General features: G+C 37.2%; 1 protein-coding gene across 1 annotated transcript; it reads right to left on the reverse strand.

Moving 5' to 3' along the window:
- Window positions 1–7,860: 7,860 nt before the first annotated feature.
- Window positions 7,861–11,292, reverse strand: LOC135694800 (uncharacterized). Its single transcript, XM_089109275.1, has one exon. The coding sequence runs from the start codon at window positions 11,116–11,118 to the stop codon at window positions 8,308–8,310; it is 2,811 nt and encodes a 936-aa protein (XP_088965401.1). The 5' UTR covers window positions 11,119–11,292; the 3' UTR covers window positions 7,861–8,307.
- Between the last annotated feature and the right edge of the window lie 3,791 nt (window positions 11,293–15,083).

The raw sequence follows: 15,083 nt of genomic DNA on the forward strand, positions 1-15,083 counted from the left end.
TTGTCAATTGTTATAATCAAATTGTATTACTAATAAGTCTTGATTTTAAAACATTTTCGTTTAAAATTTGAGCAGCCCATAAAAAATTAAGAGGCCGTATCTATGTGATTTTTCAGGAAACCCCTTTCTTTGAATTCATGCAAACTCAGAGAAGGTATTGATCAAAGGGAATTTTTTCCTAAAATGATACTCTTGTCGAAAATTTTTGTTTGTTAGCCCCCTCTTTTAGCTAACAAAACGTTTAAGCGGAGTTTGCAAACTAGGATTCTGTTACAGAAGGGCGAAATGAGCTTTTTGTAATGTTAGGCCATAATTTGGTTTGGTCGTTAAGATTTCAATTGCTTTAGGCTCTTTACCCTGAATCCTATCAGAAAATAGTTGGAACGATTTCTCAGAATGTTAAACAGCAACAATGACCAGACCAGACTAGACCCTCGCAAGTTTTCTCCCTAAGAACTTTGTTAGAGGATTCATCGCATTGACACTTTCCTTCGAATTTGAAAGAATAATAGTAATAAAATCGAATCTTTTTATGGGATATACATTTCAACAATATTTGCTGTTAGCAACATGTGTCCTGTAAAGAAAAAGAAAGAAACTAAAAACCTGCAAAAACTCTGATAAAACCTATCAGCAACTAAAATGATTATTTAGAAATTTGGGGGCAGCATTCATTTCGTCTCAATATGAATTTTTGAAGAAGGAAAACGGAACAAAGTGAAAGAAAATTCCAATTGTCCAATGGTCGACTCAAATGACGTGTCATTTGCAACGTACTTCTCAGGTTTCTTTGTCAACTGATATAGATATGACCACATGATACGCTGTAGCATGTAGTTTTCCGCTTGTCAAGCATTTCAGGGAACACCTGAATAGGAACCTCAAAGGCGGATCCAGCCAAAAATCTGACTACCGCCGAAATGAGAAAGAGGGTCGACCACACCCCCCTTAGACCACACCCATTTCGTGGTCACACCCTGCTTTCTAAAATGATTATTGTTTTCTATAATCTCTTATGTAGACCATTTTCAAGACACAAGTGGCGCTTTTGTTAAACTTCAAGTATCCTTAAAACAACTTCGAGAAGCAACAAATTTATTTTCGTTGTTATTTTCCCGAGGTTGGATATTCTAAAATAATTTACGGCATCTAGCCTAAGCAACACCATAAAATAAGAAAACAAAAAGATACCTTTGACAGAGTTTTGAAATGTCCCCTAAAACTCGCATTAAGTTGCACAATTAATTATGAAAATCAAACCTGTTGGAAATTATAAGTTTAAAAAGCCATATAGAATTTGTAATTATTTAGAGCAACTTTTGTTAAACAAAGAATAATACTTTTGGCGACCTTTATAAGCCTGCTGTTTTCTCGAATTTTAAAATTTTTGAGTCTTAATTTCTTATGAAATATATTTCTACCAATATTTGTGTATTGTATAAAATAATAGGTCACATCGGCTTCGAAGTTACAGTTTGCCCACTTGCACAGAATATGTAAACATCCCCCAAGGTTGGCGCTGCGATTTCTGATGACTTGATTGGTCTAGGCAGGCTGACTACCGCTCAGTTCAGAGGCCCTACAAGGGGGGGGGGGGGGGGTTGACATTATTTTATATTCCATAACGGAATCTTGCCATCATTTCATATTTCAAAATTAACAGATGAAATATTTCAAAATCATCAAAAGGCCCATCCTGCTTCCAATTAAGGAATTGGATTTATTAATTCTTTGATACCAAATAAACTGAAGTATTTGCTTGCTACTCGCTTTATCTATTGATAGCTTGGTGGGGTTGTGGAAACACTTAATAAAAGACGCTCTTTCTACTTTGGCTTAAAACACTTCTGAGGCCCTATAATAGACCAGAGGTGAGAGGGGGAGCATTATCAACTGAGCTGGCAATTAACCAGACTAACTTTTTCTGACTCAATTTTTTGTGTAGATTACGAATCCGGGTGTCGCTTTGGCGTTTAGGGGGGGCGTTTTCTAGATATAGGGGGTCAAAGACCAAAAAACACAAATTGTCCCAATTTGACTGTATTCAATTATTGCATTTTAGAAAATGTTTAATTTTATTAAAAATTGGTATGTTGATCAATGCTCTGTCAAAATTGGTCTTTTCTGGCATTGATGGAGGGGGGGGCAGGCAATTACAGGGAAGGGGAATTTCACTATTTCTGTATTCTTAAAGCGTTTACTTTATTCGCTTTCTCCTTCTGATTCGCTTTATTTTTCTTCGCTTGCAAACAATAGCTCCGCAATGTCCTCAGGATAGTATAGTAGGGCTCCATGAACCAATCAATTAACAGATCTTCTAACCAGCCGTGATTGACTGGTTCTTCTTTGTTGATTATGCTTTGTAAAGCTTGTCTCTATACCCTTGCTACAAAGTTTGCACGCTTTAAGTGTTTTTCGAGACTGCTTTTGCATGGGGGCAGCATGCAGGCCAAGGAGCGCTTGCTTCCGCAATAAAGATTGCGCAAAAGCATTTAGATCCAGTACTCTCCTGTATTTTTCTCTTCCGTACTCCATAAAGACATGCAAGTTTTTAGCCTCGTTGGCTAAAAGGATAACAAGAATATCAACATCTTCAGAGCGCACAATGCAAACTGTCTTCTGTCCATTATTCATCTGTAGGGCATGGTGAAGTAGGTAGCAGATTTTGGTATCTGCTTTTCCATGGTTTGTGTTTGACTTTCCCACCTGAGTTACCCCTTTGCTCTCAGTCTTAACACAAGAATTTTTTCTTGCAAAGTATATTACTCGATCGTTGAGTTTTGACTACTTATTGTGGCGCTAGAAATTCTCCGACGGAGGGGCTTGACCTTCCGATAGGGGGGCTATGCAATTGGAGAGAAAGCATGGAATCCCAATTGCAAAAAGATGCAATTGCGATTATGACAGGACATGAATGTAACAAACAAGAAAGAACAGCTACTTAGAGCGTGATATTCTTTTGTGGGTAACTCGCTTTTTTAACAAAATATCCCTAAAAAGACAAAAGACATATGCTAAGAAAGTTCTTTGTAGGTCTTTTTCCTTGATTTTTCTATATTCACAACGCTGTAAACTTTTCTGAGTAATAAAACAAGACGTCATTTAATCATTAAACAGAATAGGAACCATTACACGAAAGTTAGTACCTGAGGCGGCACCCTGGTTGCAAAAGGTCGGGGAAATTTTCGAACTTTGCTGCTTCCAGTTTGCTGGGAAATTCACTCATTGAAGACATTTTCACTACTTTACAATACAGTCTTATTCTTAAAATAAATATCCGCGGGTGGAACGCTATTTGACGGTTTTAATCGATTTTCTGGTAGTCATTCTCATCATTAGTGCACCCAACGCTGAAAAATTGTAATGTGGAGTTTAGCTCCCACTGGTTTCAGTTTGCAAATTAACGGTTGAAATATTAACGTGCAGAGTATACCATCGACTGTTATTGATTTTTTTAACTAACGCACCCGCAAAGTTTGTACCCTGGGTACCAAGTTTGCTGAGTAAGCACCAAGCATGCCGAATCTAACGAGTTAAGAACAGATTCAGAATTCTTGGGGGGAGGGGTGTTACCCATGTGTCCCCATGTGTTAGTTTTTAGATCTCGAATGTTTTTATGTCTTTTTAATACTATCTCTTTATCTTTTGAAATTATGTTCAATGATCTTTTAGAATTTTCCTTATATTGATAGTTCAATTGTCTCTTGGTATACATCAAAGTATTCGATTTTTGTAACTTTTATAATTGTGCTCCAGATAATTCTATGTTGAAGATAAAATAACTTACAGAAAGTTTTTCATTTCTTTACTCCAAAGATTTTTCAAGTTCTCATCGAAATTTCACCGATTATTTTTCCAGATTAATTTTTGGCACCGGGCTTTCTGGTACCATGATTGATTTTAATGCTGTATGTAGTAGCTTTAGTATCTGGGCTGTTTTACGTCTGTATCCGTCAGTTGTTGCAAGGGCAAGAGGATTACGAAGAGCTTTGTCTATATCAACGGATCCCTTTTCTTTGAACGATGTTGAACAACAAGTTTCAAAACTTCTTATATTTCAAGAATATACGTAATTTTGAAACTATTATCACCAGATCATACCAAAAATTACCAATTTTTAAATTGTGATAGCGGAAAACGGTCAAATTAGGTCACATCGTGTGTTTTTGGTCTTTGACCCCCTATATCTAGAAAACGCCCCCCTAAACGCCAAAGCAACATCCGGATTCGTAATCTACACAAAAAATTGAGTCAGAAAAAGTTAGTCTGGTTAATTGCCAGCTCAGGTGATAATGTTCCACCTCTCACCTCTGGTCTATAAGGGGTGTTTGAAATATGAAATAATTGAGATCCTCGTAATGATAATATATATATTTACGTTTTTAAGTCTTGAAATATGAAATAACTTTGGTTCCTAGTATGAAATATTAAATAACAAAATAACAGAATACCTCTTTAAATGTTATGTGAGAATTATATACTTGATAACAGCAATGACTTTTTATATATTCTGAAAAGTTACATAACAAGTTACTGTAATACCTTAACTACACGCTTCTTTACATACAGTACAAAGACGATACCCCGGGGAGCATCAACTCTGTCTACCCCCCGGGGCCATAACATAGAGAGGAAAAAAATGCACGTTTGTAATTACAAATACTTGATTATATAAGAGACTATTGATCTATAGACCTTTTAAGATACCAACTATATTACACCTGGGTTGTTCTTTTAATCTTTTCAATCTTTCTAGGGGTTTAAAAGGCTTTTCATACTTTACGTATTGGAAAAATATCAATAGCATAAAATATAATAATAATAATAATACTAATAATAAATAATTTGTTTAAAGTTGGTGTACTAGATGAACGTCTAAACGCTATGAAGAAGCTAATTGAGGCCAACTATCTATGAAGAATTATTATAAAATAAATATGGTACAATGTTAAAAATGTTTAAGGTATAATATTCTAAATAAAACCTAAACCCAGCCATAAATATTTTACATAATCTACAGTCGCATTCTACAGGGTGTGCTCTTAATTCTACTGTGAGGTAGTTTTTGCCACAGTTTTTGACCCAAATTTCTCACAGTTTCTATACTATAAGAAGTTGTCCTGGCTTTTGGAATGCAAAGATTATTCTTAGTTCGCAAATCATAATGTACATTTCTTGTTTCAAAAATCTCACTCATGAAACTAGGGTTCAGGTTATGTTTGGTTTTGTATATTTCTATCATCAAGTACTGTAGATTGCGTTGGTGAATTGATACTGCATTATCCAATGTCAGCAATGCTTTGTAGTCAGCATGACTGTCTTTATGAACAATTCTGAGTGCTCTTTCGTGGATTTTATTTACTTTAGCATTCAGACATCTGTCATGGAACATCCAAATTAGGGGGCAGTAGCTAAACTGAGCTTTTATGAAGCTGTCATTTGGGAAAGCAGTTTATCAGAACCCATAAATGGCGATACTTTAGCAAGGGCATGCAGTTTTTGGCTGGCCCTTTTGCATAAATTTGAGACGTGACTTTTGAAATTAAGATTTTTATCTGTTATCCCCCCTAGCAGTTTTTCTTCAGAGCTTTCTTCAACAATGGCCTCGCCGAATTCAATCTTAATATCATTTTAGTTTAGTCTACCGCAAATACTTTTGGCTTATATAATCTCAAAGAAATAGACGAGAACATCAAATAACATCATAAATATGTTTTTATCTACATTGTTTGTTCCACATGTACTTAACAGGAATTCTTCCTAAGACCACTAAACCACTGTTTTGTAAGCCATTTAAGATGCAGGATTGATTTGCTTATAATAATATTCAGAAAGATATTGTTCGTTCTTCAATTTTCATAAGAGTTCATTTCACTTAGCTTAAGCTTCGCATTAACATTATTTTACCTTTATTTCTTTCTATTGAAATGAACCTAAGACTGTAAGTGATTAGAAATAACAGTATGACTGTAGTATGAAAAATCCATTAAACAACTGGATTTACTGGTTGTTAGGGCTCTTGGTGGTTAGTAGAGCCAAAGAAGATGTCCGAAAATTCAAAGTCCAAAAATCCTCCAAGTTCATTGTCTTTTCCAGGCATGTGTAGAAAACTGGCCCCTTTAGGTTGTACCCTCCGCGCAAAAGACTTTGAGACTATCAGCTTTGGTAGATGTATGTTGTTCGAGTTTCTTTTTTAGTTGTTCCCAAAAATAAGTTGAGCAAAACAAAGATAAATATTTTATTCAGTATCCTTAGATTCCCCTTTAAAGTACCAAATGATTCCACATTTCAAAGAGAATGAATTCTATATTTTTACCCAAGTACGGAATTCGTTTGATTCTTTATGCATCTATTCTTTATACACTTTCACTATTTGTAGCTGCAAAGATTGGTTTTGAAGACTCGGTCAATTTTGTATGTGAGTGGGTCAAACTTTTCATGACACTTTAAGGCAGAATGGAACATACGACAATTTCAAAATACTTTGCTTTGTTAATTTTGAAATATGATATAATTGCAAGGTATCATCATGAAAAATAAATAATGTCAGCCCCCCCCCCCCCTCCACTTATAGGGTCTCACTTCTATATAAGGTAATAATCCGCATGTAAGAACCAACTTTTTTCAGAGCTTGGCAAAAACAGGTTCTTGTATCATGGGGTACTTTTTACAGTTTAGGCTTAATAGGTTCTTAGCTAGGTTCTCAATTTCTACAGAGTTTATGCTGTTTCTGATTATCATAAAATAATATTAAATCTGGTCTGTTCTTCATTCTAAATAATTATTAGTGTACCAACGTTGTCAAAAGCCCATCAATAATTAATCAGTGATACAGTTCTGTATATGAATTAATAGCAATAATTGTCTTATAATAACAGTTTTTTCAACTAATTTTCTTCGAGTTTTGAGTTAATTCAATTTGTTTTCGCCATACATATAAGAACCTGCTGATTGTTTGGTTAAACAGGTTCTTATATTTTGGAGTATTAAAAAAGCAAAGAAGGTTCTTAAATCCCTAGTTTCTTACATGCGGGTTTTTACTGTATCCCATGTTAGGCAATGCTTTGATAATCTTTTTGGTCAATTTGTAATAGCTTTTGAATGACTGGCATCCTCAGGAAACATTTAGAATAAATATAAATTTCTTCTACTTAGAATTCCTATGAATGCAAATGGTTGTGACAGTGGCGGAAATTGAGAATTTTTTCTGGGGGGGGGGGGGTGGCAAAGACACTTAATAAACTGACAAAAATTTTGCGTAGATTTCTAGCAGGGATGTTGTCGTAAAATTTTAACAAGGAGGGGTTCTATGAAATTTCTAAGTTGTTCTTTTCATGAAATAATTGCAATTTGAATATGACGAGAGTTGATGTTTATTCCGATCATTGGTTGAGAAGCCAGTAAAACTGACTGTGTTAAGGGGGGCAGCTGAGATCAGAACATAGATACCAGGGAAAGGGCCGGGGGAAATTTGATTGCAAGTGGGAGGGCAAAATGTTTTTATTGCTCAGGGTTTAGTGAAAGGCGCCACCATGGTTGGCGGCGAGAAAAATTTTGATATATATATAATTATATATATATCTCCTGAAGAGTGAGTTACTCACGAAACAGGCTTGTAGAGATAAACCATGTAGTTTTACTTTCTTCAATCTATGATATAATTATATATATAAATATATATATATATATATATATATATATATATATATATATATATATATATATATATATATATATATATATATATATATATATATATATATATATATATATATATATATATATATATATACTGTACATTTTCTGGCCATTCTTAGAATGTCATATATATATATATATATATATATATATATATATATAGGTACTCAATAAAAAAACAACTTGGTTGACGTTTCGCTATAAGCTTCTTCAGAATAACTAACACATACATCTGGAGCGTAAAATAAGGAATACGAAACAAAAGAACAAAAAGTAACACATTTTACAAGCAAGAACAATAATAGCTAATTTAACAACATAATGATAGTTTCTAAGCACAGCCGGAGGTGAGAAAAGATGGATAAATACAATAGATCAAAGAACAATAGAACAAGTGTGATAGCAGATGGTATAGCATGCAGAAAGGTCCAAGGAAAAGGAACGGTAAATGCTGTCTGTCCCAAAAAAAAATAAGAAACTAGGTAAATAAATATAATAAATATAGAATGCAAAGAAAAGAAAGAAAGTAGATAGAAAACGTGGAAAAAATAAAAATAAACAAAAGTAACAAGGAGAAAATAAACAAAAAGATAGGAAATAAAAATAAAACTATGTGTCAACTAACCTAATATTAAGGCCCCGGGGCGCAAAAGTTTCTAACTTATACTGCCAGAAACTTTCACGTATCCTACCATTCCCATTAAGTCTATCTATAATAGTAACTTTTATATCTTCGAGAAACCCATGATGATCCTTCCCTGCAAAATGCCGGAAAAAATCAGCCTGAGGTACACCCGAAGAGCCCCCGATAAGCTTACGATTGCACGCCTTGTAGTTATTAAACCTAAGCCTAAAAGGCGTGCAAGTGCTACCCACATACTGTACACCACATACTTTACATTCCATAAGATACACAACATTGGACGAATCACAATTAAACGAAAAATTTATCTTATATTCCTTATCAGTTATATGGGAAGTGAAAGTATCAATGTCACACATAACATTACACACTTGACACCGAGACTTGCCACACGGAGTACAACCCTTGTTATGCGAAACCCCTGCCCCCTCACTATGAAGTTTAGCCCTAACTAGTATATCTTTAAGATTCTTACACCTCTTAAATGATATCAAAGGTGGCTGAGGAAACACCCTCCTATGCTCTTCTGATACTGTAAGCATAGAATGAAGTCTCCCGGCCACCTTGCCCAAATTATTCAAGGCTGGATGGTATGTGGTAACAAATGGAACCCGCCCATTCCCACTGTGTTCATGTTTCCCATTAGCCTTATCCAGTAGTGTAACCCTATCCTGCCTACGTGCCTTATCTATCTGTTCTGTTATAAGTGATTCCTCATACCCCCTTGCCTTTAACCATCCAGCCAAATCCCTTAACCTATCCCGTAACTGGCGATCGTCCGAACAAATCCTACGTAACCTTAAAGCCTGACTATAGGGTATCGCCTTCTTGGTATGCCATGGGTGACAAGACTTCTTATGTAAATACTGATGTGTATCAGTAGGTTTACAAAACAAGTCTGTCGTTAGGACTCCCCCCTCACTTTTACTAACCTTAACGTCTAGAAAACTTATACTCTCCCTGGAGTGCTCCCCTGTAAACTTAATGGTATCGTGGCTACTGTTAAGAAAGTTGATGAAGGTCTCAAGCTTCTCCTCGCCATGTGTCCAGATAAAGAAAACATCATCGATGAATCTCATCCAGACAATTGGTGTGTCCACTGATTCCTTCAACAATCTTTCTTCCAACCCAGTCATAAAGAGGTTTGCATAAGCTGGAGCGAACTTAGTTCCTATAGCGGTGCCTAACTTCTGTCTATAAAACTTATCATTAAATTCAAAGTAGTTGCTTTCAAGAACCAGAGATGCCAATCCCACTAGGGTATCAGTAGCCACGTTTGGGTTTTCCCTTCTATCCAGCGCTTCCCTGATGGCTTCCAGACCCTCCCCATGTGGAATGCTAGGATAGAGTCCCACAACATCAACTGTACACAGTATAGCCCCCTCTGGTGTCCTACCTATTTCACCTAACTTAGACAAGAAATGATTAGTATCCTTAATGTAAGACCTACCGAGGCTAACCAGTGGATTGAGGTGGTGATCTAGATATTCTGATATATTTTCTGTAACGGTGCCACAATTGGAAATGACTGGTCGACCCTTAACCCCACTTAATCCCTTATGAATCTTAGGTAACAAATAGAACCTACCTAGTTTCCCTTCATTAACTTTAAGAAAACCAGTCACTTCCTTTAACCCGGGATCCTCCACCCTTAACTCATTAATCCTATTATTAACGGCCTTACCCAATTCTATCGTGGGGTCCACCTCAATCTCCTCGTAAACTTGCCTATCACCTAACTGCCGGTTAGCCTCTTCTATGTAATCCCCCCTGTCCCAAACTACAACAGCTGAGCCCTTGTCCGCTTCCTTGATAACTATATTCCTATCACACTTAAAATTATTCAACGCAGAAAGTTCAGAAGAGGAAAGGTTACTGTAATACTTACCATCCGTAGTAATAGACAGCACATCCTTTTCAAGTTGAGAAAGAAAAGATTCTAGCAGAGGATCAGAAGTAGGAGGATTCCAGCTGGACTTACACCTAAATTTAGAAATATTAACGTCCAAAGGGTTTGACTCAGAATCTCGGAAAAACCAGCGTAAACGCATTCTTCTTTTAAAGACATCGAAATCCGCCTTCAGCTGCGCCTTGTCCAAGTCAGTAGGAGTGGGTGAAAATTTCAGACCCTTCGAGAGGAGGCTTATTTCCACTTCGGAAAGGGTCCGGTGTGAAAGATTCACCACATTCCCACTAACAAATTGTCCAATAATCCTGTCTGTAGGTCCTATTACTCCCCCCTCGTCTCCTTGGCAATCTTCTTGCCCTGTGCCGGTAGTTTCCGCAGGTCGTTGTCCCGAACACAGATCCTCTTCGCTGAATAGGTGGCCCTCAATATGTGTTTTCGTCATGAGCCATCGCAAACCATCCGACTGACCATGATTTCCATTTAGTATGGCCATTCCTTTCTTTTGTCTTCTTTTCAGAAGACTGCTATGAAGTTCCCTTAATTGTTCTTTGATGTGTCCCATTTCCTCTTTAGTCAAGTTCTGCCGAAGGCTCTGCATCCGTTCATAGGCTGACACTTCGGCTCTTTCAATATCCTCCCTGTACTTCAATATCATTAGGCAAAGAAGCTGTCTCTCGGCCGTTCTCAAAACACTTGTCCAGGAATTCTCAAATTGTTCTTCTTTCTGGCCAGGATAGGAACAGACTTTTCTCAGGCGAAGGCCAAATGGAGTGACGTCGCAGACACGGCAAAATTCCAGGAAACTCCGATGATGTTCCAACTTGATAAGCGATGCGAATGTTCGAATAATTAAAATAATATGCTCCATAATGTATCATCATTCTATACCTATTCTAAGCAAACTGTATATATATATTCAATAGCTCCTAACTTTAAAGTTCTTTAAAAATATAAATAGATACTCAATAAAAAAACAACTTGGTTGACGTTTCGCTATAAGCTTCTTCAGAATAACTAACACATACATCTGGAGCGTAAAATAAGGAATACGAAACAAAAGAACAAAATAATATAACTGATAAGGAATATAAGATAAATTTTTCGTTTAATTGTGATTCGTCCAATGTTGTGTATCTTATGGAATGTAAAGTATGTGGTGTACAGTATGTGGGTAGCACTTGCACGCCTTTTAGGCTTAGGTTTAATAACTACAAGGCGTGCAATCGTAAGCTTATCGGGGGCTCTTCGGGTGTACCTCAGGCTGATTTTTTCCGGCATTTTGCAGGGAAGGATCATCATGGGTTTCTCGAAGATATAAAAGTTACTATTATAGATAGACTTAATGGGAATGGTAGGATACGTGAAAGTTTCTGGCAGTATAAGTTAGAAACTTTTGCGCCCCGGGGCCTTAATATTAGGTTAGTTGACACATAGTTTTATTTTTATTTCCTATCTTTTTGTTTATTTTCTCCTTGTTACTTTTGTTTATTTTTATTTTTTCCACGTTTTCTATCTACTTTCTTTCTTTTCTTTGCATTCTATATTTATTATATTTATTTACCTAGTTTCTTATTTTTTTTTGGGACAGACAGCATTTACCGTTCCTTTTCCTTGGACCTTTCTGCATGCTATACCATCTGCTATCACACTTGTTCTATTGTTCTTTGATCTATTGTATTTATCCATCTTTTCTCACCTCCGGCTGTGCTTAGAAACTATCATTATGTTGTTAAATTAGCTATTATTGTTCTTGCTTGTAAAATGTGTTACTTTTTGTTCTTTTGTTTCGTATTCCTTATTTTACGCTCCAGATGTATGTGTTAGTTATTCTGAAGAAGCTTATAGCGAAACGTCAACCAAGTTGTTTTTTTATTGAGTATCTATTTATATTTTTAAAGAACTTTAAAGTTAGGAGCTATTGAATATATATATACAGTTTGCTTAGAATAGGTATAGAATGATGATACATTATGGAGCATATTATTTTAATTATTCGAACATTCGCATCGCTTATCAAGTTGGAACATCATCGGAGTTTCCTGGAATTTTGCCGTGTCTGCGACGTCACTCCATTTGGCCTTCGCCTGAGAAAAGTCTGTTCCTATCCTGGCCAGAAAGAAGAACAATTTGAGAATTCCTGGACAAGTGTTTTGAGAACGGCCGAGAGACAGCTTCTTTGCCTAATGATATTGAAGTACAGGGAGGATATTGAAAGAGCCGAAGTGTCAGCCTATGAACGGATGCAGAGCCTTCGGCAGAACTTGACTAAAGAGGAAATGGGACACATCAAAGAACAATTAAGGGAACTTCATAGCAGTCTTCTGAAAAGAAGACAAAAGAAAGGAATGGCCATACTAAATGGAAATCATGGTCAGTCGGATGGTTTGCGATGGCTCATGACGAAAACACATATTGAGGGCCACCTATTCAGCGAAGAGGATCTGTGTTCGGGACAACGACCTGCGGAAACTACCGGCACAGGGCAAGAAGATTGCCAAGGAGACGAGGGGGGAGTAATAGGACCTACAGACAGGATTATTGGACAATTTGTTAGTGGGAATGTGGTGAATCTTTCACACCGGACCCTTTCCGAAGTGGAAATAAGCCTCCTCTCGAAGGGTCTGAAATTTTCACCCACTCCTACTGACTTGGACAAGGCGCAGCTGAAGGCGGATTTCGATGTCTTTAAAAGAAGAATGCGTTTACGCTGGTTTTTCCGAGATTCTGAGTCAAACCCTTTGGACGTTAATATTTCTAAATTTAGGTGTAAGTCCAGCTGGAATCCTCCTACTTCTGATCCTCTGCTAGAATCTTTTCTTTCTCAACTTGAAAAGGATGTGCTGTCTATTACTACGGATGGTAAGTATTACAGTAACCTTTCCTCTTCTGAACTTTCTGCGTTGAATAATTTTAAGTGTGATAGGAATATAGTTATCAAGGAAGCGGACAAGGGCTCAGCTGTTGTAGTTTGGGACAGGGGGGATTACATAGAAGAGGCTAACCGGCAGTTAGGTGATAGGCAAGTTTACGAGGAGATTGAGGTGGACCCCACGATAGAATTGGGTAAGGCCGTTAATAATAGGATTAATGAGTTAAGGGTGGAGGATCCCGGGTTAAAGGAAGTGACTGATTTTCTTAAAGTTAATGAAGGGAAACTAGGTAGGTTCTATTTGTTACCTAAGATTCATAAGGGATTAAGTGGGGTTAAGGGTCGACCAGTCATTTCCAATTGTGGCACCGTTACAGAAAATATATCAGAATATCTAGATCACCACCTCAATCCACTGGTTAGCCTCGGTAGGTCTTACATTAAGGATACTAATCATTTCTTGTCTAAGTTAGGTGAAATAGGTAGGACACCAGAGGGGGCTATACTGTGTACAGTTGATGTTGTGGGACTCTATCCTAGCATTCCACATGGGGAGGGTCTGGAAGCCATCAGGGAAGCGCTGGATAGAAGGGAAAACCCAAACGTGGCTACTGATACCCTAGTGGGATTGGCATCTCTGGTTCTTGAAAGCAACTACTTTGAATTTAATGATAAGTTTTATAGACATAAGTTAGGCACCGCTATAGGAACTAAGTTCGCTCCAGCTTATGCAAACCTCTTTATGACTGGGTTGGAAGAAAGATTGTTGAAGGAATCAGTGGACACACCAATTGTCTGGATGAGATTCATCGATGATGTTTTCTTTATCTGGACACATGGCGAGGAGAAGCTTGAGACCTTCATCAACTTTCTTAACAGTAGCCACGATACCATTAAGTTTACAGGGGAGCACTCCAGGGAGAGTATAAGTTTTCTAGACGTTAAGGTTAGTGTAAGTGAGGGGGGAGTCCTAACGACAGACTTGTTTTGTAAACCTACTGATACACATCAGTATTTACATAAGAAGTCTTGTCACCCATGGCATACCAAGAAGGCGATACCCTATAGTCAGGCTTTAAGGTTACGTAGGATTTGTTCGGACGATCGCCAGTTACGGGATAGGTTAAGGGATTTGGCTGGATGGTTAAAGGCAAGGGGGTATGAGGAATCACTTATAACAGAACAGATAGATAAGGCACGTAGGCAGGATAGGGTTACACTACTGGATAAGGCTAATGGGAAACATGAACACAGTGGGAATGGGCGGGTTCCATTTGTTACCACATACCATCCAGCCTTGAATAATTTGGGCAAGGTGGCCGGGAGACTTCATTCTATGCTTACAGTATCAGAAGAGCATAGGAGGGTGTTTCCTCAGCCACCTTTGATATCATTTAAGAGGTGTAAGAATCTTAAAGATATACTAGTTAGGGCTAAACTTCATAGTGAGGGGGCAGGGGTTTCGCATAACAAGGGTTGTACTCCGTGTGGCAAGTCTCGGTGTCAAGTGTGTAATGTTATGTGTGACATTGATACTTTCACTTCCCATATAACTGATAAGGAATATAAGATAAATTTTTCGTTTAATTGTGATTCGTCCAATGTTGTGTATCTTATGGAATGTAAAGTATGTGGTGTACAGTATGTGGGTAGCACTTGCACGCCTTTTAGGCTTAGGTTTAATAACTACAAGGCGTGCAATCGTAAGCTTATCGGGGGCTCTTCGGGTGTACCTCAGGCTGATTTTTTCCGGCATTTTGCAGGGAAGGATCATCATGGGTTTCTCGAAGATATAAAAGTTACTATTATAGATAGACTTAATGGGAATGGTAGGATACGTGAAAGTTTCTGGCAGTATAAGTTAGAAACTTTTGCGCCCCGGGGCCTTAATATTAGGTTAGTTGACACATAGTTTTATTTTTATTTCCTATCTTTTTGTTTATTTTCTCCTTGTTACTTTTGTT

This window comes from Rhopilema esculentum, chromosome 7, assembly GCF_057945365.1.
Source record: "Rhopilema esculentum isolate cy_ngs chromosome 7, ASM5794536v1, whole genome shotgun sequence".
NCBI classification, from domain to species: domain Eukaryota; kingdom Metazoa; phylum Cnidaria; class Scyphozoa; order Rhizostomeae; family Rhizostomatidae; genus Rhopilema; species Rhopilema esculentum.